General features: G+C 51.2%; 1 protein-coding gene across 1 annotated transcript in view; it reads left to right on the forward strand.

Moving 5' to 3' along the window:
• The window catches only part of ZAP70 (zeta chain of T cell receptor associated protein kinase 70), a 39,311-nt gene extending 12,141 nt beyond the window's left edge, over positions 1-27,170 (forward strand). The window contains exons 2-13 of the mRNA XM_090027093.1: positions 12,701-13,156; positions 15,485-15,645; positions 16,367-16,505; positions 17,734-17,815; positions 18,274-18,314; positions 19,710-19,764; positions 21,093-21,273; positions 21,588-21,794; positions 22,763-22,955; positions 24,073-24,213; positions 25,499-25,611; positions 26,242-27,170. Coding sequence (XP_089883219.1) covers positions 12,755-13,156; positions 15,485-15,645; positions 16,367-16,505; positions 17,734-17,815; positions 18,274-18,314; positions 19,710-19,764; positions 21,093-21,273; positions 21,588-21,794; positions 22,763-22,955; positions 24,073-24,213; positions 25,499-25,611; positions 26,242-26,365 — 1,839 coding nt within the window. The 5' untranslated portion in view covers positions 12,701-12,754 and the 3' untranslated portion in view covers positions 26,366-27,170. The remainder of the gene's footprint in view (positions 1-12,700; positions 13,157-15,484; positions 15,646-16,366; positions 16,506-17,733; positions 17,816-18,273; positions 18,315-19,709; positions 19,765-21,092; positions 21,274-21,587; positions 21,795-22,762; positions 22,956-24,072; positions 24,214-25,498; positions 25,612-26,241) is intronic.
• The last annotated feature ends 513 nt before the right edge of the window (positions 27,171-27,683 follow it).

Here is a 27,683-nt window from a genome sequence, read left to right on the forward strand (position 1 = left end):
CATACTCTGATACTCTCTGCAACAGCAGAGATGTTAATGTTGGTTACAGGGGTTAATATACCGAAGGACAGATGTAAAGCCAGGAGGTACTAACAAATCCCACCGTCAGATGCCCCAGCAGTACAAAAAGCTGATAGCTGGTTGGCTTCTAATATGAAAGAGCGTGCAATAAAAACACAAGGATAATGTGCTATCACTCAGAAAGCCTCTGCTCAGATGACATGTGGGATACAGTCTCCACTTTTACTCCCCTGCTTTGAAGATACAGTTACTTGGGGGGCGGGGGGGAAGTTCAGCATAAAGCGAACAGCATGATTACAAGAATGGAAGTTTTCAGCTTAGGTGAGGGTGTGGATTGGAAAAAAAAATAGTTTCAAAGGGAGATAATTTGTGACACTATTAAGCTTTTGAAACCAGCTCAGGGCTGTCATCAGATCTTGTCAAATATTTTCCAAGGGAACTGGTTTGGGTTGAAAACTTACTGCGTTCGCACAATCAAACCTTTCTGCAGAATACTTTGATTCCGCTGAAACCTTTGAGCGACACACAAGCTGCCGGCAGGCAGACTGATTGAGTAGCCTACCTGCCTATGTTCCTGGAGGCCGATGCACTGCCCACCAGGTGGGTGGGCCCCCAGGCTGTCTAGCTCCAGACAAGCCTGAGTAGTGGGCTGCCGTGCCTGGCTAGCTTGCCAGGCAGCATTTTCCAAAATTTTTCTGTGGACAATTTGCCAGCGATGACTGCTGCCCCAGCTGAGAATCAAAGGGAGTTTGGGAACCCGCAACTGCTTGCTGGATGGAAACCCCCATTCCTGCACAGCTCAGGATTGCACTCAGGTCCACCCACAGCGCAGACACAAGTTACAGAAGACGCTGTTTTGAATAGTCGTCACGTGAGCCCTCATGCAATGAGGGGGCGCGATTTTTCGCCTCCCCCACCCCGCCATTTTTTAAGTGGTCTGCAGCTGTGCACTTGGGTTTGGTCACAGCTATCATCTGCTTTCTGTGGCCAGAGTGGGTGAAAATTGGCACTTCTGTCTGTGCCCCTAGTGATCAAGTAGAGGTTGATGAACCAATTGGGATTAGCAGAGATAATGGCTGGGCCGTGTTGCAGGGTGATAGTGGCAGCTGTGGATGGCAGCCAAGGTGGAGCTGAGTCTCATTCCCGTCATTAGAGAAAAGTAGAATGGTTGTATGCAACTTAGCTCATGAAAGCAGCCTTAGCAACATGCCTGTTATTTGCAGTGCAATATAAATTGAGATCAAGGCACTGCTGAGAAAGACAGACTGTCCCACTGGCTACAGCAAGTAGACAAGGTGCGAGAATAATACAAACAATAATGAAAAGCTGAACTCTCAAATGTGGAGAGAGAGAAATGTACAGATTAACTCTGCAACGTGGAGATTTTAAAATTGTTCCATTAAAAAAAAAAATCAATCATACTGCAAGGCTTCTGACCTGTAGGAAATTGGTTGGGTCTCTGGCTAGGTCATTCTGTGGTTGGAAATATAGTTTTCTCGTTATTGCTGTAGCGTACAGCGCAGCGTGAGTGAGGGGCTGAGGTGAGATGTGCCTGCCTATCAAGTACATGCCTCATCTGTGCTCACCTAGGGCTCAGCTATGGTACGGAAGATGCATATGCATTGCATGGCCAGAAAAACTCAGGTCAGAGTGGAAAATGAAAAAACCTCTCATGCATCTTATATCCAGATCACACCCATATTGGTCTAGGGGAAAAAGCATTCAGGACTCGTGGTACAGGTGATATTTTTTACTAGACCAACTCAATTTTTGCAAGAAAAAATGTTTTTTCTTTAACTGAAACCTTGCAAAAATCGAGTTGGCCTTAAAAAAGATATCACCTCTGCCACAAGTCCTGAATGCTCGTGCGTCTTAGGTTCTTACATGCCTTCCAGCACCATAGTGCACGAGTACTTCATGGGCAAAGAATTGATCCTGGGAGGCAGGGCAGTGCTATTAGCTCTATTATGCAGCTGGGGACTTGCTGAAGGCTGCAAAGGGATCTGTAGCAAAGCAAGGAGACCCACTCATTTCCCAAGTCTCAACCTGCCCCCTAAGCCCGGGACCAGACTTTCTACCTTCTCAGGCTTCTCCCTGCTTCACACTTAAAAAAAAACTTTTTTGGAAATGTTTTCGTATTCCAGGTCAAATTAGCCGAACCAATTCTGAATCCTCTTGTTTGAGCAAAACTCAATCGTTCAAACACCATATGTGGCAATACAACCGAGAACTATCCTCCACCCCAGACTTTTCAGCCTGGGGCTTCAGATACTCCCAGATCCATTGGTGGGCATCCTATGTGGAGGCCAAAGCCTGGAGACTTGGAGTTCAGATGCCCCCGAATCTCACTCGCCCGTAGCCAATGGCCATAGGAGCAAGCCAGGGAGGAGTCCCACGTTCCCATAAAGTCGGCGTGTAGCCGAGATCCTCGCACTGGAAGCTGTCTACTGGGAAGCTAATTGCAAGACTCTTGTAGGGCGTCCTGTCCGCAGTGCATTGGACGGGGGAGCACCCTCCACTACACAACGCCATTCAAATCCATCGCGGTCTGCGCAGCAGAGCAGTGAAATGACTACGCTTGATCTTAGCCCCCCGCACGCTTCGTGCTGGAACTAGCCATTTCCGGGAAGGCAACTGCTTTGTATGGGGCTTTTGCCGCAGACTGCTGCGGAGAGGGAGAGCTGCAGGCGAGCTAGGGAAGCAGGTAACAGACCCCCTGCTTTGCAGCACCCTCCTTGCTAGGTGAATGATGGCTCTCTCGGCTGGCCCACGGCCCCTTTTTCCTGTTTGCTAGGCAGTCCCAGGGAAGACATGAAAGCTGTGTTATTACATTGCAGCTATTGTCCTCAGGAAAGCTCTGCTTAGCTGGCTTGTGGGTGCTGGGCCTGGCTCTGCGTCCTACTAATTACTGGGCTGGGAAACTTAGCATTACTTGTACAAAGACAATGCCCTTGTGGCAGGGCGGGCAGAGGCACAAGAGTAGCTGGGGACACGGGGCTGGGAACTGTCTGGTGCACTCTAGGATTACAGCGCGCTAATTAAACGCTGTGCAGGACCCATAGGTTCAGAGCCATTAAGTCTGTTTAGTGGTTGGACAAAAGAAGAGTGTTGCTTTTTTTTTTATACAAGTCTGTCCCCCATCCTGGCAATCAAATCCCTGCGCAGCAGACCCACGCGGCGGACAAACAAGTGACTCACACAAGAAGCAGAGACTGGACCCCTCATCTGACTGCAAGTCAAAGGGAACGGCATTCCCTCGCAGGCAGGAGCAGGGCATTGGACTCACGCTGCCACACAATTATACACCCCCAGAGTTGTCTGGAGCACTTCTGCGCCAGATCACAAGGCAAACTTCCTGACATGGCAAGAGGATGTTTCTCTTGGCGTACAATGACCTCACACTACCCCATATAGATAATGCCCATATAGCTATAGAGACACCCATATAGAACCGCAGCACGCCAGCCATTTCCTAACAGGCAAGCACTCAGTCCCAGAAGGAAAACTATGACCAGTGAGAAACTGGGTCACGCAGAAGATGAAGCTAAGAGGCAGCTGCAGAGGCGGCGCTGAGTGTGGCTGACAGACTCCGATTTTTAGCAGGTGGCCTGATCCAGCTTGCAGTGAAGTTGATGACAAAGGGCATGTGTAGACAAAACGGGGGCCCTAAATTGAAGCGGTGGCTCTAATAGTGGTGGGCTCTAGGGGAGGCAGGGGGAGTCAGGCTTGTTGCTTTTCTTGAGCGGAGCCTGCCTTCCCGGGCTGCTGCCACGCTGCCTGCAGAGCTGTGGGGCTGCGCAGAGCCCGGTGCTCTGCTCCGTGGCTGTAGGGGCAGCAAACTGACACTCCTTGGGCGAGTTTTAATTTGCTTTGCCCTAAGTCATTTAAAGCGCATTATGCTGCCGAATTTCCTGCAGCAGCTGGAATTAATGCGCAATTAGGCCGCTGAGGTGTGCAAACACTATTAAAGCGGTGCAAACGCATTTAGCCCACTTTAAAGTGTCATGCACACCCCCTTCCCCTCGTTTCAGCTACACACGGCCAAAGCTCCCATTCACTTCAGTGGTACAGGTTGAAATGGGTCCCAAGCCCTTTCCCCAGTCAGGTTCACTGGAAATTTGAAATATCGCTAAGATCAGACTCAAGATGAGAGTCAGACAAAGCACCACCCATGCTCAAATCCTCCTGTGGCCCGCATGGCCGAAGTATATGGCCCTCAGGAGACAGAAGGATCAGGACCCTGACTGTGAAGAGATCCCACTGTCCTCTGTATGCAGGACAGAGGCCTTGCAGGGCCACGCCGAGGCAGGATATTTTGAGCCCCGGCACCCTTCAAAAGAGACAGGACCTGATTAAAAATGGTCAGGGTCAGCCACGTGGTTTGTGGTCAGACACTGATTGCTGCAGAGCAAGACTGTCCAAAAAAAACCTCATGACCTCCACTCCCTCTGCTTCAGGCAGTGCTCTGCAGACGCGGCGGGGGAGGCTGGGTGCAGCTGTGCTCGCGTCAGAGGCCGACTCGTGGATGAAATTTTGCTGCTGCGTTGGTGCTCAGATGCTGGCCTGATGTGACCACATAGGGACCTGGAGAGGTAGCTAGAAGCGCCACGATATGCCAGGCAGCACTGGTGGGGTGAGGAGGTTCACCGTGGGTCAACAAAAGCAGTGCGAAAGCACTAGTACATGGCCCCCTGCCCACGGCTCTAGGGGCCTCCTGTGTGGCTGGAGATGCTGTTTCCTGGATAAAGTCTTGATGGTCAGTAAAGCTTTCCCCTGGCACTTTGTACCGTATTTGCCAATCAGGCAATGTCATCCTGCCTTGCAGACTTACCTGGCACCTGTCCTAACCTCCTGCAGACTGCAGGTCAGTCTTAGTGGTAAAGCATCAGTTCAAGCCTGCTCAGATTGGAAACCTGAGCTATGATTTCCAATGCTGACTGAGCAGTCCCCCCCAGCCCTCTGCTCCCCTCCTCCGTGCAGGTGGTCCCCCCCCTTCCCAGCCTCCAGTTCTCAGACGGCAAAGAGAGCCAATTGCTTCCGCTCATTAGCGTTTGACAAATAACCACAGAGAGAAAAAAAAGTCCTTGGCAGGATATGAGTGAACTTCGGCCTTTGCTTACCGCCACCTGACTCCACCAATCAAGAGTGTGTCATTAATTTTCCATGCTTTATCACCCGATCTCACCCTCCCCTTCAGAGCAGAATCAACAAGCTGTTCCCGTAGCAGGTTCAGGCTGGTGGAGCCCGGGCGGGGGCAACGCAGCGTTACGAGAGGGGCAGGCCGGGAGCGAAGCGTGCAGGTGGCAGCTCCTGGCAGACCTAGGGGGGCTGTGCATGAAGGGCCACGAGCACCGTTCTTCTCGGGGAGGGGGGAGCGTCCCCTCTGCCACCCAGCTGCAAGGGAGCCTACCTCCCGCCACAATCACATCAGCTAGAGAACATATTCTTCACTTTCCTTGAAAAGTATTGTGTCTCACAACACTACCCAGGTAAAAATGATTAACGTTCTCCGCAGCAGAGGTGGTGGCCTTTCCGTGGGAGGATGAACAATCCAGCTTGGGATCCGTGGACTTGAAATCACCTACAGATTTCTACTTATTATTGTCTAACTCAAGCACACAGACAGATAATATACCTTGCAGTGGAGCGCGACCCGATCAGCTCATATTCGGGGAGAGAGAAGACAAGGGTCCCCAAGTGAAGCCAGGAAGGGGCAAGTTTCCAAAAGCAAATCCTTAGGGCAGAAGTTCAGAGTTTTCTTTTTGTGGTTTTTTTGCAAATGCAAATACAGTCTTTTGCTTACAGCCAAGTCTTGGAAGAGCTTTCCATTTGCTTGCCTGTATTCGACTTGTGAGTGCAAAAAACACAAGCAATGGTGACTAGGATTGTACTCTATTACAGCTGCAGTCTGAAGTAGCCACTAAAGTGTTACTGAAACATGAGCTCTTCAGTTGTTAAGTGGCTCATCAATGATTGCAAAATGCAATACATCAACAGGCTTCGCACACCTGTGCTTCTATACATGCTTATAACAGCTTCCAGGGGTGGGTTTATGAACAGAGCTGTGTGAGCAAGGGATATTTCAGTTCAGTAGCCTAGAAAAACAAAAAAAAAAAGGCTGTTTTTTTTTCCCAGCAAAAGCAAAGAAACAAGCAAAAGTAACGATTATGGATGAACTGAAACGTTGCGTTTGCCGTAGTTCATTCTTGGGTAAATTTTTAAAAATTTAGGTTACTTTTTGGGAACAAAACCTGGTTCCAAAATGAGAACTCAAAAGGTTTTGTCTGCAAAACACTTTTCAGAATGATTTCCCCCCCTTTTATTTTGGCTAAAATGATGCATTGAATTTGTAAACAGCCCTGGCAGAACTAACCCCATTATTTTGAGTGAATTTATGACTGCAAAAAAATCGCCCAGCTGTACTCAGAACCACCTATAACACACCATGCATGTTCGTAATAGGTTTACCATATCCATAAATCATTCAGGTTTCAATTTCTCCAGTAAAATGGCCTACCTAACCTAGCACATTGAAAGGCGCTGATGAAATACAGTGCCTAAGAGCCAGTCTCCTTAATAATGTTTGCTATAGTGCTCTTTATCCACTTTAAAATATAAAAGAGAACTGGAACTGTAAGCAGTTTATGATGCTGGGTCGGATTTGCGGTTGCCCTGTACCTGGTACAGCCACAGGGCAATACCAGTAGAGTGCAGGTGTATAGACAGGGATTTATTTGATGTGTTACTACTAGTAAGAGACAGAAGTCAGGTAGTTAACACGGAAGCAAAGCAGTGTCCTTCCTGCTTTTTGGGTTCTCTACCGTGGGTGTTACCCTGCTTATATAGTGCATGGACCTGTTGTTGAGTCTTTACTGCTCCTGTCCCTCAAAGGGCTCTGGGCAACACATGCATGTGCATTAAATCTGGGTCGTCAACCATCTAAATCAGGGACCCCTGGCTCTAAAGTACAAGTCTCTGCTGCTTAAACTAGAAGATAGCCAGGGCTCTGACAGGCACAGCAGCTTCTCTGTGTCTTATAGGACAGAAACTCACTTTCCCTGGTGGGGGATGCTCATCCCAAACTTCAGAGACCCAGTTTGGCTTCAGACCTCTGGACAATTTATCCAGTGTGGACGGAGCCTCCAATTTTAAAAAGCACAAACCCTGGTTCCTGGGCCAGAAGATGCAAGGCTTGCAGAAATGTCCAATGCCCACCCCAGCATTCGCACCTCCAAGCTACACCGTCCCGAGGGAGACCTAGCCCCAGCTGCACACACAGCCATGCAAGTCCTGCAGCTCCTGAACAAGGCAGTTACTCCCGGGGCTGGGGATGTTCCACGGCAGTTGCAAGCAGCTCCTTAGCTGGGAACCAGGAGGGGAGTCTGGAAACCAGTTGTTCTCAGAGCCTTAAAAGACAGGTTTGGGGGCGATGTGTAGCTCCGATTAGCGAGCCCTGCAATCACCACCGCCGGGAGACTCCGCTCCAGCAAACCTGGTTGGTGCCTGTTCCTGCGGCGCCTGTGTAAAGATTGCAAAGGTGCCGCCTCCTCCTGTCAAACAGGGGCAGGAATAGGAAGGCAGGGGCTTGGGGGCCGCTGTAAGGGCATGCATAAAGACAAGGTCCTCAGGCCTCACTCCCAGCCCTTCTGCTCCCAGCTCTGTGCCTTCTACCACCCTCCCGTCCCTCCCTGCTCTTACTGCTTTGCTTCTTTCTCCTTCTTTGCGTCCTGCCTCCAGACAAGCCCCTTCAACCGGCCCATCCATCTCAATCGCTGTCGTCATAACTCTCTCCTTGACCTCATTTCATCATCATCCCTGCTGGTGGCAGACCAGAGTGCTGCCATTGCAATCAATGGCACAGTGACACCTTTGCTACATCTCCTTTCGTGCAAGCTGCATCCTGACTTTAGGGAACTATTCGGAGCAGCCCTGAAGATGAGGCACAGCCCAGATTCTCCTGGCCGTCCGAGGAGACGAAGCTGAGCGTGGGCAAGAGTGTAAAAGGAGTTTTTCTCCAGGCCAAACCAATGTGCTTGCTTCTGCCTTGTTCCCGGGGACGAGAACAGACAACTCTGTATGAAGGCGCTGGGGAATTAGGCAGACGAGGGTCTTTGGGTTAATCTGGTATCTTTTATTGGACCAACTCAATTGGGGAATTAGCACCTTTTACAGTTAGCGGAGTGCCTAAGATGTGGGGAGGGCGCTTCTGCCCAGCAGCCACACCGACAACTGCTTTTAGCCAAGACAGCACAAATCCTGCAGCTGCTGAGGCAGAGTTTACCCAGTCCAGCTTCAGACTCAACTGCTGGTGCCCTGGTGCCCCTCATGCATTAGCTAATAAGACTTTCCATTCCAGGAGTTTTCCCAGCGAGCCGCCTCGCCCCACATAGCTGCTTCATTAACGGCAGCTGCAAAAACCCCACTCCTCCTTAGTATTCCTCAGGGCCCCAGGGCAGATTCAAACCACCCACCTTCCTTATACACCCCAGCAGGCTTCACTACATCACGTGATCCCATCACATGACACCCCTTCCACCTCTTTCCCTAACCAGAAAAGCAGAGTTACACCTGCTACAGGTGCAGCTGGCCCCTCTCTTAAAGGGCCAGTGCATTCCCTGACAGCTGCACAGCTGGGGCTTACGGGCACGTGCAGAGCAGATCAGAGGCCAAACATTTTTTCAGTACTTGACCCATAATCCCCTCTCCCCAACTCTGATGGATGTGCTCCGCTATAAGAGACTAGAACTTGCCTCTGCTTATGTTTCAATGTTATGAAATGAAAATCTGTCAGTAGTGGCTTTGTCCTAATCTTAGCCAACACGTGTGGAGGGCTATATATAGCTACACATGATAGTCGCATCAAGTGTCTTCCGGATTGGTTTTCTCTTTTGAAGATGATACGCAGTTTTGGCCATGCCTAATCAACAGGGCCAGCGGCTTTGTCTATGCAGTTTAGCAAAATGTTTTCAAAAGTGGGCACTGATTTTAGGAGCCTCTGATTTTTGGAGGCTCGACCCAAGGGACTCCAGGGCTGGGCCAAAGATGCATACTTCCAAGTGAAGCCAATGGAAATACTCAGCTTTTCTAAAGTTAGGCCCAAGGTGTCTTAGGTTAGACACCTGAGCAAATTAGTTCTTGATTCTTTGCAATTAGTGGGAGTTGAGAGGCCCCAGCTCCCCACAGACTGGTCCTTTACTGATGAATCCTAATAAATGTTTCCTCGAAGCATTGCCAAGAGAGTGCTGCAGTACTGGTACCGGCATTATGGGAGAGGGAAGCTGAGGTATAGAGGGATCACAAGGTTGCTCGGGGTTACACAGCGAGGCAAACAGTAAGGGGTGGGAATCACTGGACAGTCTCATTAAGGCCCAAGATTTAGAAAAGGATTGAGCACGCATAAAGATAAGAGACATATCCACAGTTATCACAGTGCAGAGCAGATAATAAACACCAGCATCTGGGAAGGGATATAAATGCACTTGCTTCAGGTCAGAAGCCAACCCTGAACTATTTGGGGCCAGGAGGTAACTCCTCCCGGCGGCAGACTGTCCAAGGACTGCCCCGCAGGGTTTCTTGCTCTTCCTTGAAAGCAGCTGGTGTTGGGCACCGCTGGCAACAGGACATTGGACGAACGGGACCTCATAGTCCAGGTCAGTCTGGCAATTCCTGTGTCACTGAGGTCTTCTGTCTCCCAACCCTATGCTTGGACAAGCCCATCCTGCCTATAATGTAGCTGGCTAAAAACAGGCACCTCCCTGGGGATCTGTAACTGAGCGGCGGCTCGTACAATCTAGTTTTCAGAGACTTCAGCATTTTCAAAAAGGTCTTGGTTTCCTTTTTCTCTCTTAAATGTTGGGCTTCGCACTGGTTTCGCACGGGGAGTTGTTAGCATACCGAGCTCTCACACCCAGGCTGCAAGTGCCATCAAGTACCAACTGGAGCAGTTGTGCCTGCTTGCTTTTCCACTTGACACGCTGCTCTTGGTGTTCATCTAGTTTGCTTCAGATGCTTGCGACTGCAATTAGAAGGTGATGTCGAATGAGCTGAAATGCCCTTTTCTCCTTCCAACTGCTCTCTGCAACCGGTCCTGTGTTTGTCTTGCATTTAAAAAAACCCAACACATTGATTGACTCCCCCTTGCCATAGTCAACGGGACAAGAGTTGAATGCAGTGGTGTTGCTTTTTGGGCATTTGCTTTGTGGCTTTAACATTATAGAAAATGCTTGCTCTCTGGAAGAGACTGGCTTTCAGGCAAGCTCCTTTCATCCTGGGCACCAGTCGCAGTTTAGTGCCGGACACACTGGAGGTTTTTGCCCTCTACTTTTCCCTGCCTGCGGATCCAGCTGACCCCAGGATCGCCCCATTTTGTGCGCTTGCTTGAAGGGGGCTTCACAGCTTAGGCTTAATTTTGCTGCGCCTGAAACAGTTTACTCTCAGGCCTATACCCAAGTCACAAACCCTACTGACTGTTTCCTGCTGTGGTTTCCTGCCTTAGTAAAATGCCTCCTCTGCTCGGCCTGCTTTCCCTTCCTGTTCTCATCAGAAGGCCATTTCTGGGCTTGATGTAGATAACAAGCAAATAGGTAGAAAAAAAGAGCTGATGGCCATAAATCCAGACCTTCGTACAGGCACCTCACTAGTGTAAGCAGGGGAGACAGCAGAATAGTTTCCCTGGGCAATTTACCCTAGGCCACTTGTACGGGCGTACCAGACACAAAACCAACCCTTTCCTCACACTGCATACCTTCCTGCATGCTAAGTAGGACCTCAGGCAAAGCAGACATAGGTAGCCCCATTTTGAACGGTGGGTTTCTTCTGGTCTGCCCTTTAATGCGGAACAGGCCTGCCCCTCGGTCAACCAAGAAGTCTGGCCATTTTTTGCCATTTAAAATGCCTGATAGACAGGAAGTTGCCAGAACAACACAGTGGGCCCCCAGTGGGGTCAGCCTGATGGGTCATTGCTATGTCTGGAGGTGAGGGAGAGGACAAAGCCCTGTACACTGCTGAGCAGGACCTGCCAAAGCAACCCAGAAAGTTGTGTTTCCATTACGCATTTGCAGGAAGAATGGAAGGGAAGAGCACACTCAGCTCTTATTGGGGGCAACATCTACTTTTTATCATCAAAGGTCGATCTCCAGGGACCTGATGAGCCCCCTTGAATTTGTTTGTATTTCCATTAATCACCGGAAACGGGTTTTGGTTTGTGGGTGGGATTTAGATAATTTGATTCAAATACCAGCCACTCATTGCCAGGAGGGATTCTGCGTTGACTCAGAAGACAACATTTCCTTTTGGGCTCTTACTAAGAGTGGACTCTACTGGAGCAGACGGTAGGTCCATTTCTGTTATTCCCCTTCGTTTAACGGCGGGGTTTCAAGTGACATTTGCAGAGTCCGTTTCAAAAGCAACCGTGGAAATTTATGAAATCGAAACTCCAAGGATGAGTCAACAGTTTCTCTAAGTTATAGGAGCTGTGACTCATGTACGTACTCAGGAATATGTAGGAATTGCCAAACGGGATCAGATCACTGGCAGATGTCACGGACCATCTTTAGCAACGGTCATAGACAAATGCTTCAGAGGACGATTCAAGACATTGAGCAACAGAAAATTGGAAGAAAATTCCTCCTAACATCAGTCACATAGGGGTCGGCTTATAAAGGACTTATATTCCTTTATATCCCCATTAACTAAGAATGTTCTGATTCCCTATGGAAATGTCTAATGGTTTTTCACATCCACCAAGCTCTTGGCTTGAGCAGTATCTTGTGGCACAGCTAATTAATCCATGCATTAAAAAAGCAAAAAAAAGTTCATAAATAGGGTTGGGCAGGAAGCAGGTTTCCCATCCTGTAGAGGTTTTTGTGACTTCAAAAATGTTCTCATCACATATGAACACAAACCCAAAGCATTTCAAAGTGAAAAGCCAGGGACTCAGAATAGTGCACTGGCTTGAACACGGACCCAGGATTACAAAGTCCTAGCTTCCAGCGTCTGCCCTGATGATTCAGGCAAGCGCTCGAATCTGAGTCTCTTGCATTTCAGGAACGTCTCCAACCCACCAGCTCATCATGGGGTGGGTCTCACTCAAGTTCTCCTGTTGGGGCTGTTCTGTTTTCCATACTTGATTAAATATGAATTGAGCCGGTGAAAGTGACTGCATAACTTAGTAGCTATGGCACTCACCTGGGATGCATGAGACCAAGGTTGATGTTCCTCATCTAATAACTAGATAATTATGTATACAAAGCAGAAGAGCTCCAGTTGGAGACCCGGGGGAAAGCCAACCCAGGAAGGCCAAAAGCATGCTTATTAGGGCACTAACCTGGAGTGGAATAGGCAGATATTCAGATATCTCATCTCACACATCTTGTTTCAGCAAAACATGGACTTAAAAGCCCTGGTTTCTTAGGGGGAGGGCCCTAACCACTGAGCTACAGTCACTCTCTTTGATTTGGATCAGAAATCCCACTCTTGTTGAAACAGGTCTGGGATGTCTATAACATCTGAATAACGACAGATTGAGATTTTCAGACAAACCTGCTTTGCCAAGGCAGATGGATGGGTACACGGGTCGGGGCTCTGAATTTCACAGGGGTTTGCAGACCACATCCTCCCTTTACATGTGTCAGTATTGCCCTGCAAAGTCTTGCTGAAGGCTTCTGCTTCTTTTCCCTAGATCCAGCCCAAGCAGCGTATGAACTGGTCCACGGAGTCCCAGTAAGCATTCGAGATGCCCGATGCAGCCTCCCACTTGCCCTTCTTCTTTGGCAGCATCTCCCGGTCGGAGGCCGAGGAGCACCTCAAGCTGGCCGGCATGGGGGATGGCCTCTTCTTGCTGCGCCAGTGCCTGCGCAGCCTGGGGGGCTACGTCCTCTCCATGGTGTTCAACCTCCAGTTCTACCACTACCCCATCGAGCGGCAGATGAACGGCACCTACGCCATCGCAGGGGGCAAGGCGCACTGCGGGCCTGAGGAGCTCTGCGAATTCTACTCCAAGGACGCCGACGGGCTCTGCTGCACCCTCCGCAAGCCCTGCACCCGCCCCAGCGGTGTGGAGCCCGAGTCCGGCATCTTTGACAACATGAGGGACAACATGGTGCGCGAGTACATCCGGCAGACCTGGAAACTGGAGGTACCAGCACTTCCCGTGCACGCGCTGTCCACGGTTGTGTTCAGAGCCCCACTGGCTGCACTCACCTTCTTGGCCTCTCTAACACCAGCGCTTCCCTAGTCCTCCACCCAGTCCCTTCACCGCTAGGGCAAATGGCTTTTCAGAGGCTCCTGCCCAATTCACCCTCCTTTCCCAGTTCTGTCCAGATAAATTGCTCTGATCAGTGGCCTGGATGTTTGAATTCCTCCTTCTCTCTGCTCTGTCTCAGCGGCTGAGCTCCTAAGCCCCTGTGGCACCTAGGGGCTCTCCCAATGCCTCTGTCTGTCTCAGTTTCCCCATCTGTTTGGTGCCATGACTCCCATTTTCCAATGCGATGTACTCTGGGATCTAGGGAGGAAATGTGCTAAACAAGAGCTAGGTATTATTATGAGCCATCTGCTCCAGGGTCCTTACTCTAACAGTATTAGGCAGTGCAAAAGAGCAGACACAAAGTCCTCTTAAAAACACCTGGCTAATGTGCAAAGTTTCTTCCAGGGTCCAAGCATATTGGTCGGCTTATGTCCTGTCATGCACCTCTATCAGTGCACTAAGTCAGTCGTGGCAGGACGGGTATCGGTGTGGCCCACACAAGCCTGCCCAGGACACGAGGATCCAGCAGGCACCTGCAGCCCAGCTTGCCAGGTCCTTAGACTACATTGCACTGATAAGCTCTGCCTCTCTTTGCCACCTTTGGGTGCTGTTGCATGGCCCCTTTCTCTTATATGAGCACACAGGGTGACTGGAAGTTTCCTCTCTACCTGTACTACACTCTTTAACTGCTGCATTTATTAACAATGATGATTCATCTCTTCTGTGAAGTAAACGGTCCCAATCTGTATCATCTCAGATTGTATTAAAGGTATTTCAGGCCCCTACATAGTCTCGTTGCCCAATTTTGAACCTCGCCAAAAAAATGCTTTTTTTCCCATGACAATCAGAGCTGCGCAGAAGGAAGCGCAGTGGGGGTTTCTATTGTGCCATTATGCCATTATATCCCTCTCTGCCCCCATTCTTCTGGACCCTAAAATGTTTGCTTTTTTTTTTTTTTTTTAACCCTCTGCTACTCATTGAGTGAAGGCCGTCATCGGGCTGCCCAAAACAACACTGAGGTCTTTTTCCACAGGCAATGAAGTTCATTTAGATCCCAGCGTGGGGAGCACATATTATTCCCTCCAAAGTAAACTTCAGACTTTGCTTTTGTCGACATTGCATTTGAACTACTACAGCGCTGGCCATTGGCCTGGCTTGGTTAAATTAATTTTTCAGCAGGTCCTCACCGGCACCCACCGGGACGAGTGTCTAGACTTCAATGCAGAAATCGGCAGTGGTGTGAGGCCAGAGTTAAGACAGCCCCAATCATTTTTGCTATAATCACAATAAGTCTTTTGACACAGCACCGTGCCTTGTCCATGCTATCCTGTGAGTGGGAGTTTCAAGCCACCCAAGGAATGTGAATCTCCATTTCCCATAAGAAATGAATAGGTGTGGAGGGTGGATCTAGCTTCCAAACCTCAGTGCAACAGGGCTCCACAGAGCAGTGCCTGGAGCCGATGGAAACGAGCAGCAAGGAGTCGGCGCGGCTCGGAGGGATGGCCCTCGATTGCAAGAAAGGGACCGTTATGGGAAATTCTTCATAACGGAGACATATGGATGGCCACAAGCAGGGACATGCAGACTCCAAAGATAAAGAGTGATGCCATCTACTGGTGATAGAAAATAATGGTCAATAAATCCGCGAGGTCTGCAAGCAGTTGTGCGGTGCAGATGACTTCCAGATTACATTGATCCTGACAGGGCCTGGGAAAGAGTGTAAAGCGACAGGGAGCAACCAGGAGGGCAGGACAGAGCTGGGAAAGGCTTAGGTTTGACAAGATCTATGCTGGAAAGATAACGCTGAAACTAGGGCTGTGCGAGCAGCTCCGACCATATTTCTCCAGGAACACAGGACCCGGGTCTGGAAGGGGTCTCTTGGGTCACCGAGGCCCGTGCTGTGCTTATCAGGTCTGATCCCCCCATGGCCACCATGACCTTTCTCTTCCCTTGACTGCAAGCCAGTGAGTCCTCCCCCCTTCCTCACAACCGGCAGGCAAAGGATATGAGGGACCGGCTCATTTTGCTAGCAGAGTTACCCTGGGGCAGAATTCAGCCTGGTGTCACCATCGTGGTGACGCTTGGCTAGCACTTTAGCAGTGACATCAGGCAGATTTCAGAGGTGCCCTGTGATTTTACCCTCCCCTGCCTGAGAAGATGCAGAAATCAAAGGAAACCAATGTAGCTACACAGCAAGTCTCATCTCTCACTTTCTTGCAGGGGGATGCCCTCGAACAAGCCATCATAAGCCAGGCCCCGCAGGTAGAGAAGCTCATTGCTACCACTGCCCATGAAAGCATGGCCTGGTACCACGGCAACATCTCCCGGGAGGAAGCTGAGCGCAGGCTCTACTCTGGGGCACAGCCTGATGGGAAATTCCTGTGAGTACCCAAATCCCTGGGAGATGCTGTATGCCACGCTCTTGTGACTGCTCCCCCTTCCCGGTGGGGTATAGAGCAGGGGACCATCAGTGTGCAGCTGAGTCCAGGGGATCTTGCAGTCCCCCAAGCAAATTCACATGTAGATGTTTGAAGAGGCGAAAGAAAGGAATGAACCTGGTGGGGCTTGGGCAGCAAAGCAGTAAAAACCCATCACCACTTGGCGCGTGCGCGTCCAGGAAGAAATGAATGCACTTGGCCACTGTGGTGTTTGCATAGGGAATATCAGGAAAGACCCAGGGTTAGTGAGGTGTACTGGGCTGTGCATGGGGCACTCCAGCTTCCTATGGATGCCTTGGGATCTGTGCACTCACAGGGAACAGGAGAGCCCTGGGGTTTGGAGACCAGCTGGGAGGATGATGTTCAGGGTGCCCCAAATGTTGAGAGCTCCCCTGTGGCATAACCGGAAGGGGAACGATAGAGGCAAGAGCTCTGGGTGCTGAACTGGGGGGGAGCATGAAAAAAAGCAGCTGCCTCCAGCAGCCGTGCATTCACGATAGCAGCAGCAACCAGAAGGCACTGTATTACTCTTTGCCCCAGATGCCTGGGCACGTCCCTACACTGCTGGGGCTCCCCAGCTGCAGCCTCCCAGCGCAGAAGCCCTGCGGTTTCACAGGGTGAGCCCCAAAGCCAGCTCTTAGTAAGCCCCCACCTTCTCACACAGGCTGCGACAAAGGAAAGAAAACGGCACCTACGCTTTGTCCCTTGTCTATGGGAAAACGGTGTACCACTACCGCATCGATCAGGACAAGTCCGGCAAGTACTCCATCCCCGAGGGAACCAAGTTTGACACGCTCTGGCAGGTAAGGTGCTGTGGGACACTCTCTGCAGCTGGCACCCCTTCCAAGAGAGGGAGAAATTCTCCTGCCTTATGCACCTCTCGAGGGTAGGAAACTTTTGCCTGAGTTTTAGGAGCTGGAGAGGGAGGCTCCATCTAGAGATAGCAGTAGCCCCATCGTAGTGCTCGGTTGCCTAGCTGGCAGTCAGGCCTCTGCAATAACTCTAGTACCAGATACTAGGCTAGGGGTCAGCAATCCTTGGCATGCGTGCCCAGCAAGGCCATTTTGCTTGGCACACCACTGCCAGCCTGGGCTCCAAGCAGCTGCCGCCAGCCCCGGAGCCCAGGCTGCTCCCAGCAGGCAGCTAGGAGGCTGCAAGCCGCGCTGCAGGGAGACTGGCCTCTCGGTGCAGCCGGGGGGCTGCAAACAGCTGCTCTGGGCGCCGGCTTGCCGGCACTCCGGCACCCTCCGAGGTGGACGTGGTGGGTTTTTTCAGCACTCCAGCCAAAACACATCGCCTACCCCAGTACTAGACAGATACCAGCCTTTCTGAAATAGTCCTGGCCTCGTGATGCCCCCCGCACCTCTCACTGAAAGGCCCCATTGCCATATCTTTCTATGGAGGTCCTTTGGGACAATGCCCTTGATTTCCAACATCCTTGTCATGGTGATTCCAAGGCGGGGAGTATTGAGATGGCCCCCTAAACTAAAATGGAGTTGTGCCCAAACGTCCGTTTTCAGAGAGACGAATGAGGCGCAGGGGAAAGGAAGGGAGATGGAGGGTGGAGCACTGACTCGGGACCCTGGGCGTATGCCCCTGCTCTGCCTTCTCCCACCTGATTACGGATGACCACAGGACACCGGAGCCTGGGGTCTGGGTCTCCTGTATTCCAGGGCAGCGCCCCCGACCCCAGGCTCTGTCTCTCGGCCTTTCGTAGGCCCGACAAACCTCTGCAAATCGGTCCGGCTTTGATGCGGCCGAAAGGCATCGAGTGCGTTTTGACCCTCTCCACTCCTGGAGGCTTCTCTTCCCTCCTTCTTCTCCTTGCTCCTAATCCTATACCCCAAATCCCTCTCCTTGGTGCTCCTAGAACGCAAGAAGGTCCCACGTGCGGTGGAGCGAGCGGGCTCGCTGGGACTCGGTTAGAAGTCTGTGGGAAAGAGCTACCATAAGCCACAGATGTTGCCCATAAGGCAAGGAGGCAGTTTTCCTCCGTGCACTAATTTCCTTTCCTTCTGATTCCTGCCCCAGCTCGTGGAGTACCTGAAACTCAAAGCAGACGGACTGATATATAACCTGAAGGAATGCTGCCCTAATCCCAGCACCCCAACAGGTGGGTTGATTCTTCCAGCCGGAAGGGCAGAAACAACCCACTTTGGTCACTGCCCCGACACCCAAACTCTCCAGAAGCACTGCGGTTTCTCTCAGCCCAGGGGTTAATGCTCCTGCGAGGCTCAGTCCAGAGCCCTGTTCATGGCACTGCATTGCTTTTCATGGGCTAGGGTCGTCCTGTCCCTGCTCTGCCGTTGGACAGAGGACCCTGCGCCCCCGGTGAGCCGGCATCTTTCATGAGCTCTAGGGGCTGCGCCTGATTGTCATTGACATTAACTTTCCCCTAACAGCTAATGACATCTGCATCCACTTAAAGGCCCCCATGAGACCAGAGGTGTGGAGGGGGCCTTGTGGGGGGGCAAGGATGCAAGCCCCAGTATTTTTCCAGATACTCCTGTTGTATTACCCAGCCCAGCCCAGATAGAGAGCTAACAATAGCATCCCTTTCCTGACTTTCAGGCACTGTAGCACCGGTCCTACCAGCCCACCCCTCCATGAGTGTAAGTACTGGGTCTATTTTTTCCAAGTGCTTTTGAATGTTGTTACCTTTCAGGCCTTGTGAGTAAAACCTGCCCTTCCCTGAACTAAGGGCAGCTGCAAGACCTGGGGGAGGAAGGTGGGAGAAGAGATGTAGCTGGGCTATAAAGTATGCTGGAGACAGCGTATCACACATCCTCAGGCAACACTGGACTTCTGGTGGGGGGTGTCCTACTGCAGGGTCCCACGTCCCCACTCACCTCCCCTACTCTGGTTTCTGAGTGTGACGGACAGGACTGGGTGGTTGGAAAGCAGTGTTCATGCACTTGCAATTCCCACAGAGTGCAAAGCACTCTGTTCAAGTTCACAGATGACACCAGACTACGGGCGAAGCAAACGCACTGATGGGAGGAAACCGAATCCAGGAGGACCTGGGCAGGTTAGAGAAGTGGGCAGAGAACAATAGGATGCAGCTCAACAAGGACAAGTGCAAGGTGCTGCACCTAGGGAGAGGGCATCACCAGCACACCTATAGGCTGGGGGATGATGTCAGCCGCACAGCGGCAGAAAGAGAGCTCAGAGTCGTTGGCGACTCCAGGATGAACAGGAGTCGCCAATGTGACGAAGCAATTAGCAGAGCAAACCGTGCTTTGTCATGCATTAGTAGGTGCATCACAAACAGGTCCAGGGAGGTGATCCTCCCCCTCTATGCGGCACTGGTCAGGCCGCAGCTGGAGTGCTGCGTCCAGTTTTGGGTGCTGCAATTCAAGAAGGATGTGGACAACATGGAGAGGGTCCAGAGGAGGGCCACTCGCATGGTTAGGGACCTGTCTTTTGAGGAAAGGCTGAGGGACCTGGACCTTTTCAGCCTGCACAGAAGAAGGCTGAGGGGTTGGGGGGTCTTGTGGCAGTATATATCTTCACTTGGAGGGGGGGCAGCAGGGAATAGATGCTGTTTACCAGGGCACCCCTTGGAATAACCAGAAACAACAGCCACAAGCCGAAGGAGAGTAGGGTTAGGTTGGACATCAGGAGGAACTTCTTCATAGTGAGGGTTGCCAGAATCTGGAATGGGCTTCCAAGGGAGGTGGTGCTCTCCCCAGCCTTGGGGGTCTTCAAGAGGAGACTGGACAAGCATGTGGCTGGGGTCACCTGACCACAGCACTTTTTCCTGCTATGGGAGGGGGGTCGGACTCGATGATCCCTTGAAGTCCTTTCTGACCCTAGCATCTATGAACTCCCAGATTACGGGCCCATAGAGACAATGCTCTCACTCTCAGAAAGCCACAGAGATCCTGGGAAGTCCCTGGTCCTTGCTGAGACATGAGGGCATTTTGGAAGGTCCCAGCGCCCTTCCATGAGTGACCCTACTGTTTCCCTGCATCACCTTACATACTTTATCGCTATTTCTCTGCCAGGTCCACAGGCAGTTTTCAAGCCTAAATGCAGATGGATACACACCAGAGCCCATAGGTGAGCATCCCTGCACAGGCCTGTCTTTCTCTGTATACAGAGTGGGAGCGGGGTGGGCACTTTATAGGCCCCTTGCTGGAAGCAGGTTGGTGATGCTGCGTTCCATGCACCAGCATATGGCATAGGCTGCCTAGCAGTCAAGGCTCGTGGGCAGAGGTGCTATCTTTTATGAGACCAACAAGATTTTTGCAAAAAAAAAAAAAAAAATTAATTGCAAGCTTTCTCCTGGGTAGAAATGAAAGTTCACATTTCATAGGGTTTGACAGAGGGCTCAATAGATGGAAACACCCTCTGGGCAGAGTCTCAGCTCTCCTCTGAGGCTGTGACGATGCAAATTACCTTAGACAAGGGCAGGAGCAAGATGTCAGGTTTCAGTGGTCAAAGTTGTTGCCTGCTTGGGAAAATATGAAGATCGCGTTTAAAAAAATCAGCTAAAATTCGGTATCTTCCATGTGTCGGTATCCAGGTTGTAGCCGTATTGGTCTAGAGGAAAAATCAATCAGGGCTCATGGACAGAGGTGATATCTTTTATTAGACAAATAAGATTTTTGCAAAAAAAAAAAATCTTTAATTGCAAGCTTTTGGGCACAAATAGGCTGCCAGCACACTATTGCCACCTTCGGGTCAAAGAGAAATATTACAAGGCTTATTTCTCACCCTGGCACCTGTATCTGATGTACAAAGGTCCCATTTGCTCCACGGGTGTCCATATCCCTTGCAATAATAGTTTTAATCTATTTAAAGGAATCCTAAATCCAGAAGTAAATCGAGCCTGGCCCATTCCCCCTCTGCAGCACTGCGAATAGGCCCAACCATGCAAACACTCTGGCATGTTATATGGAGGCTGCAATGGGACTGTCATGAGGGAAGCCATGCACATTATTTAATGTTGCAAAACCAGGGCCTGTGGCAATGGGATCATCCTGGAAGACAGCACAGGTTTGAAAAAGAAGGGAGATGTCCAGGTGGGAAGGCCAGAAAATGGAAGAGAAAGGCTGGGGTGGCCAGCTCAAAGACCTCACTAGAGGAAGGCAAGCTTCTTTGGGTAAATCTGATCTCTTTTATTAGACCAACTAAAATAGTTGGAAACATTTTGGGGGGTACAAGCGCCCTTCGTCAGGCGGAGGAATTGTCCGCAGCCTGATGAAGGCTGTTTGTACGTGAAAGCTTGCAACAAGGAATTTTTTACTTTTAGTCGGTGGATTTACCCAAAGAGCCATGCCTGCTTACATCATTAGACCACAATGGCTACAACCTATACCCCGTCACCAGAGGGAGGGAGGGAACAAACGGGCGGTTAGCAACCTGATCTTCTTCCCTTGTGGAAGGCATCGGGAAATCACGCGTCCTGCCCATGGACACCAGTGTCTACGAGAGTCCCTACAGCGACCCCGAGGAGCTGAAGGACAAGAAGCTGTTCCTGAAGAGGGACCACCTGATGATTGATGAAGTGGAGCTGGGGTCAGGAAACTTCGGCTGTGTCAAGAAGGGAGTTTACAAAATGAGGAAGTAAGTGCCTCGAGATCCGCAGATAACGGGGAGGCTGCGCGGAGGCACTGCGGGGAGAGGCTGACTGCTCCAGCTCCTTTAATCTGCTTTTCTCAGCTGGCATCACCTTCTCTTTAGCTCTTCTCTCCTGTCTCCCTGCCTTCTACTCTAGTTCCCCAAAGGCCTCGCTTCTCCTCTTGGAGCAGTCCTGGAAGATCATTGTTACATAGGGCTCGGCCTCCTGAGCGGCCAAGCTGCAACAGGATAGGATCCAGCAGATCAGCTGCTTGCTTAACTCACTCTATGTGTGCGCTCCTGCTCTTCTCCCTGGCTAGGAAGCAGATTGACGTGGCCATCAAAGTCCTCAAGAGCAACAACGAGAAAGCCGTGAAGGATGAAATGATGAAGGAGGCAGAGATCATGCACCAGCTGGACAACCCATATATCGTCCGCATGATCGGGGTCTGCGAGGCGGAGTCCCTGATGCTGATTATGGAGATGGCCTCGGGTGGGCCACTCAACAAGTACCTGTCTTCCAAGAAGTGAGTGTTTCCGGGGGTCGTGGATAAAGCAGAACTCGCCGATTCTTCTGCCTGTCTAGGCACACTATTGAAAAACTCAAAGAAACTCAAGAGTCTGGCTTTGCAGGTGGAGGGACATGGGAAATAGTCCCTATAAAACTCTCTGAAACATTCCTGGACTCTATTGTCTCTAGCATGCACTGGTACTAAATTTATGCAAGCTGTGGTATGAGACAAAAGGCCCACATTTGGGCCTTGCCTCTCCAGAGTAATGCAGACATCCAAGATTCATGCTCTACCTATGAGTTTGTGGGCATTAAAGTACATTAAAGTGCTGTTTCTAATGTGCATTAAATGCAGTACGTCCAAGGTGAGTTACTAAAGGTTTGCATTAGGCTGCCTTAATGCACAGTAACAAATGTGCGTGGTTTTTAAGTGCCACTTAATGCCTATTGTACTGCGCATCATCGCAATCGTGCTTTTTTACATGATGCTTCAGTGTGCAATAAAGTAGGCTACTGCACATTAAAGTGCATGTGTAGATGCACCCTGTTTATCGATCAGCTGTTCTCATCTAGTCTAATCTAAATGCAAATAATATCGAAGAAACTACCCCAGCCAGAACTCTTCGGATGGGCTCTTCTCTCAAGAGCCAACATCCTCTGCAGCTAACCAGTTTCTCAGGTCCCCAGCATAGGGATAGCATGAGCTGACAATATAGCTGTGTTGCACCATGAAGGCAAAAGGATCATCTTATCCTAGGGACCACTTGTAAGAAAGGTGAAGGATTTCTTGGCTGGAAAGGTGTAAGAAAGGTGAAGGATTTCTATTGTCTCTAACCAAACTATTTTCTATATTGATAATAGCAAATGAAAATTCTCTTTTAGAGGGGATAAGGCTTCTGGAGCAGGAGAGTCCAAATGATCTGCTCGCTGCAGCTCCTATTAGTCTGTGGATTTGTTACCCTGTGGTTCCCTTTTCCTCCCCAGAGATGAGATTCCAATGAGCAACATTGTGGAGCTGATGCACCAGGTGGCCATTGGGATGAAGTATCTGGAGGAGAAAAATTTTGTCCACAGAGACCTGGCAGCCAGAAATGTCCTACTAGTCAACCAGCACTATGCCAAGATCAGTGATTTTGGACTCTCCAAGGCTTTGGGTGCTGATGACAGCTACTACAAGGTGAGTTGAAGCATGGCAGAGGACTGCTGAAAGGGGCACATCTACAGCCACCCCAGCAGGAGCCCATGCCCTTACCCCCATTTCTTTATAGGAGTTATGCATGCATCTTGCACACATGCCATTAAACCCAATGACCTATAACCTTTCTAGCCTTGTGCTGAGATGCAGGGTAGCACATCAAGATCCTTCCCAGGCCGCCTGCCATGTGACTACACTAAATTCTTGCATGGTCCGGATTGGATGCACTATGGTTTGGCAGACAGACTGGAAGACACAGTCCCTGTCTCAAGGGACCGGTTTAATGTAGACAGGCATAATGCTGCACAATGGAAGTAGAGGAGCTGGAAATGTACCCGGGGAAAGAGAACAAGGCAGCAAAGAGAGGCAGTGACGGGGCGTGATAAGGTGGAGGAGACGATAAGATAAGATAAATAGCAGGAGACGAAGATTATTTACAACAGCCAGTTAGAGATATGAGAGTAGGAAGGGAAGAATCGGGCAAGACAGGCAGCGGAGGGGTGAAGGAGAGGTGGCAAATCAATCGGACGCTCTGTGGGCCGCGACCATCCTTTTGTTTCCTGTTTGCACCATGTGTCGTGCAACAGGGCCTCAATCCCGATCCACTGGGGAGGCAAGGCACTACCGAGATAGAGGCGGCAAACACTGTAATGGTAATTGCCAAGGCACGAGGCAGGATTGCCACCAGAGGACGCCCTTGGCTCAGCAATGTCCCCAAACCGGAGCTGGTAGAAAGGCAGGGCTCCTGCTCCATGGGAAACGTGCTGGTGTCTGACCAGCTCTTCTCACAGACATGCCGTGCTTGTTCAGACCCAGGCTTTCGATCTCTCCATCAATGGAGAAGCAATTCATGTTTGGAACAGCACGTCATCCCCCCCCGTCCTCCGCCAACCTGCAAGTGCCTGGGTCACAGGGCCACACATGGTTCTTGAATGACGCCTGGATTTGGAAACCATTGGCCTGGAACAGGAGACATTTCCCTTCAAAAAAAAAAATGTGTACAGCAAACTGGATCTGTGGCCAGGCACAGGGCATTACAGTGCTTATCCAGCTGTCCCAAAGTAAGAGGTCCCCTCCTTTCTTTGTCACTCTGCTGCAGGCCAGGACAGCTGGAAAGTGGCCGCTGAAATGGTACGCACCAGAATGTATCCTCTACCACAAATTTTCCAGCAAGAGTGACGTGTGGAGTTACGGCGTGACCATGTGGGAGGCTTTCAGCTACGGGCAGAAACCGTACAAGGTAAGCAAGGCAAAGACTTTCAGTTGGGTCGCAAGTGTTAGGGCCACGCTCTTCCATCTCAGTAGAGCTGTGCACCCACACCGACCACATGTCCTAACCACATCTGTCACTGCATCCTGGGAAAGCCCAGGTACGGTTATTCCCAGTATGGTGCTGGAATACCCGGAGGACAAGCATGCACAAGCCGTGTAAACAGTACCTGAGACAAGTAGCAAGTAGCCAGCCAAAGTATTAGTTACCCAAGGAGAGCTCAGTGAATAGTTTACTTGCTGAAGAAATGTGATTTTGGTTTCCTGGAAGCTGTGCATGATGTGAGGCTGAAGCCACTGAAGAATTGAAAAAATAAGATTCAGAAAATAAGCAAGGACAAGCTGGTTTCCCTGCACTGGTCAGTAGCCCTATGGGTAAGGCACTCACCCAGGATGTGGGCTGGGTGCCCTATTCTGTCCCCCCGCATCCTCCACCTCCTAGCCTGTGTCCTCACCACCAAGCTTGAGGGGACTTTTGCACAGGTGGCTCCCCTGTTGATGATGCTCGTCACACGAGTGCCCACACGGATGCGGTCAGATCCACGGTCAAACAGTCCCAAAATGGGGGGTGTCCAGGTCTGTGCTACTGGTTCCTCCATTAGAAAGAGGAGAAAGCTCATAAATGGGGCATGCGCTCAGGTTTGGAAGGCCCCCCCGCCCCGCACCTGCGATGCGGGAGCGTCCTCTCTCTGCCGCTATGAATATTTAATCATTTATGCAACGAAGCGGCATCAACAGGAGAGACGGAGGAAGGCCCACTCCAGAAGAGCCGTAGCCCAAGGGGTTGGAGCACCTGGATGGGGCGAGAGTGACCGTATCCTGGTTCTGGTCTCAGTCAGACAGAGAGCGGCTTTGAACACGAGTCTCCTGGGGGGGTGCCCTAACCACCGGCCGGCTGAAGGCTCCTCCCCAATTGAGGCGCTCGTCTGAACATTTGGCGAAACCGTTTTTATCGCCTGGTTTCGGAGAAGAAACAAACAAAAGATGGATCTGGGTTTCTTTGATGTCTCGTTCCACCTGCCAACTAGAAAAAAACCCAGGTGTTCACAAAGTGCTGGAAGCTGGGCAGGGCAGTCCAGCATGTATACCATATACGTATGGTATACCATATATGTATACCGGCATGTGTACCACAGCCACTGCTTTTACTCAGTTACAGACAATTCCTCACGTGAGTTATTCTAATTTGCCTCCTTTCAGCCTGCCTGCCAGCTTGGGGGTCAGGGTCATTAATCTGCTTGATGGTCTTCCTGCAGAAAATGAAAGGCCCAGAGGTGATGAGCTTCATTGAGCAGGGGAAGCGCATGGAGAGCCCGGCAGATTGCCCACCGGAGATATACTCACTGATGCAGCAGTGCTGGACCTTCAAGTAAGGCTTTCCTTGCTCACCTCCCAGCTGGGTCTCATCAGTCATGGGGTATGGCAACACAAAGCAGTAGAGGCTTCTTGATTTCACAGCGTCTCATGAGGGATACCCCTTCGAGAGACTAACCTCTCTGCACAATCCCTGGGACTTATCAAGCAATTCAGAGGAAACCCCCTGGGCCACTGACTTGCCAAGCTGGGTCCCTTTGAGAGGTTCACAGCTGTAGCCAAAGCAGTCGGTGCCTTCCCATGACTCCCCCAGAGCTGAACTTTGCAGCCTGGGCCCATCCCTCGGTGCCATGCACCTGGTAACAGGAGGCAGAGCCTCAGAGGAGGCCACCGCTGGGCACGCAGGGACACAAAGCCATTTGCTCGGTGACCAAAGTGGTTGTCTCTACCCAGCTCCCATTAGATACCTTAAAACCACCAGCGCGACTGGTGCAGTCCCAGCTGGGTGTCCAGCAAGTCAGTGGACCAAAGGCACTGACCCACCTCCGGGGTGACGCAAGGACCTCTCGACACATCTGGCAGGTCCCCCCACGCACCCTCCACACCTGCGCTGCAGGTCTGTCCTCTGCTGTTGGCTTTGGTCTAGACCTTTGTGCTGATCTTTGGTGCCTCCTTGTTCTTCCAGGTGGGAAGATCGCCCAGGGTTTGTGACTGTCGAAACCCTAATCCGCTCCTACTACTACAGCATCGCCGCCAAGACGGAAAAAGGGTCCAACCTGGAGGACAAGACAAGCGCAGCCTTCCCTTGAGCCTCCTCCCTCTGCCCCTCAGCACATGCTCTGTCTTGTACTGGTCTTTCTGGATGGGCGCTGGAACTACTGGTGTGTTTCTCTCGCTGATTCTTTGGAAATTCTCCGGCCGGCTGCGACGTCATGGGACACGAGGCCCTCGAGGGAACTCAAACACAGCTCGCATCTTAGGCCACAAACAGCAGCCGGGATTGACAGGCTGGCACGTTTGAGGGACGGCACAGAACAGTGTTGCAACCCGTTCCTACAAGCTGCCAGACCCCCCCGGCTTGGCACTTTGCCCCCAGCGTCCTTCCCGAGGGTCCGCCACGCTGGCTCCCAGCTCTGCAGCACATTAGATGTCTCCAAGCTTCCCCGGGGAAAGCTTTGCACCTGATGGGCAGCTAAGTTCGCCCTCCCAGGAAGCAGCTGGCGTATAGCACCCCGCTCGCTGCCCTGGTGCCCAAGGGCGCAGGGCTGGGCATGCTGGGCACCTTTCCCCTTCCACACCTGCTTGTGCTGGTGATGCTTTGGGGAATGCACGCCATACCCTGGCGGGGAGGACACCGGTGGCTGCTCTAGTGCATGCCTCCCAACACTGCGAGGGGCATGCTGCTTCCTGCAGCCCTCTGAAAGAAAATGCTCTGCTGTGACTGGCCATGGCATCGCTCACCAAACCTGTGAACTTTTGTGCACCAGCTAAGCTGCAAGCCCCTAGCCCCCTTTGCTCACCTCCTGGGTCCCTCCTGGAATTGCCCTGCGGCCTCGCACCCTGTCCTGGGCCAGGCACCTCTCTCTTGGGTTGAAAAATCCATTGACCTTACAAATAAACCAGTCTTATTTTGTTACTGCACATATGTCTCAGACTATTAAGGCCCGCTCCTCCCGTGCAGCCATTTCAGCATCCCGTTCCTTCGCTTCCAGCGCTCCTGTTAGTGTCTCACTCCTGTGGCCCGAGAGCCGTGTCTCCAGCAGGGTCCCATGGCCCTTTCGACCCTTAAGTCTGTCTGGCTCCGTCCGTGTTTCGGGAGCAGTGGCGGACACAAGCCTAAGAGCTGTGCGGGGGGACAACAGGAGTGGGGCCCGCTGCCACCCGCTTTTCCTGACGCCAGCACCAGGTCTCACCAGTGCCACTGCAGCCGCACTTTGCTGCTCTCCTCGACAGCCTCTCCCTTGCCTACAAGGACAGACCGAGCATTTGGTGTTTCTTTGCCAGCTCTGCATCAGTGCCAGAGGTTTGGGTTGACCCTTTAAAAGGTCCTGAATCTCCTCGATCCTAGATGTCTCCTCTGGGCCCTGCCAGGATGTCTCAAGTCGAGTCCCCCAGAATCGCCCGCGA

The sequence above is a fragment of the Crocodylus siamensis genome, chromosome 14, assembly GCF_052110815.1.
Source record: "Crocodylus siamensis isolate JL-2025a chromosome 14, ASM5211081v1, whole genome shotgun sequence".
Classification (NCBI taxonomy): Eukaryota; Metazoa; Chordata; order Crocodylia; family Crocodylidae; genus Crocodylus; species Crocodylus siamensis.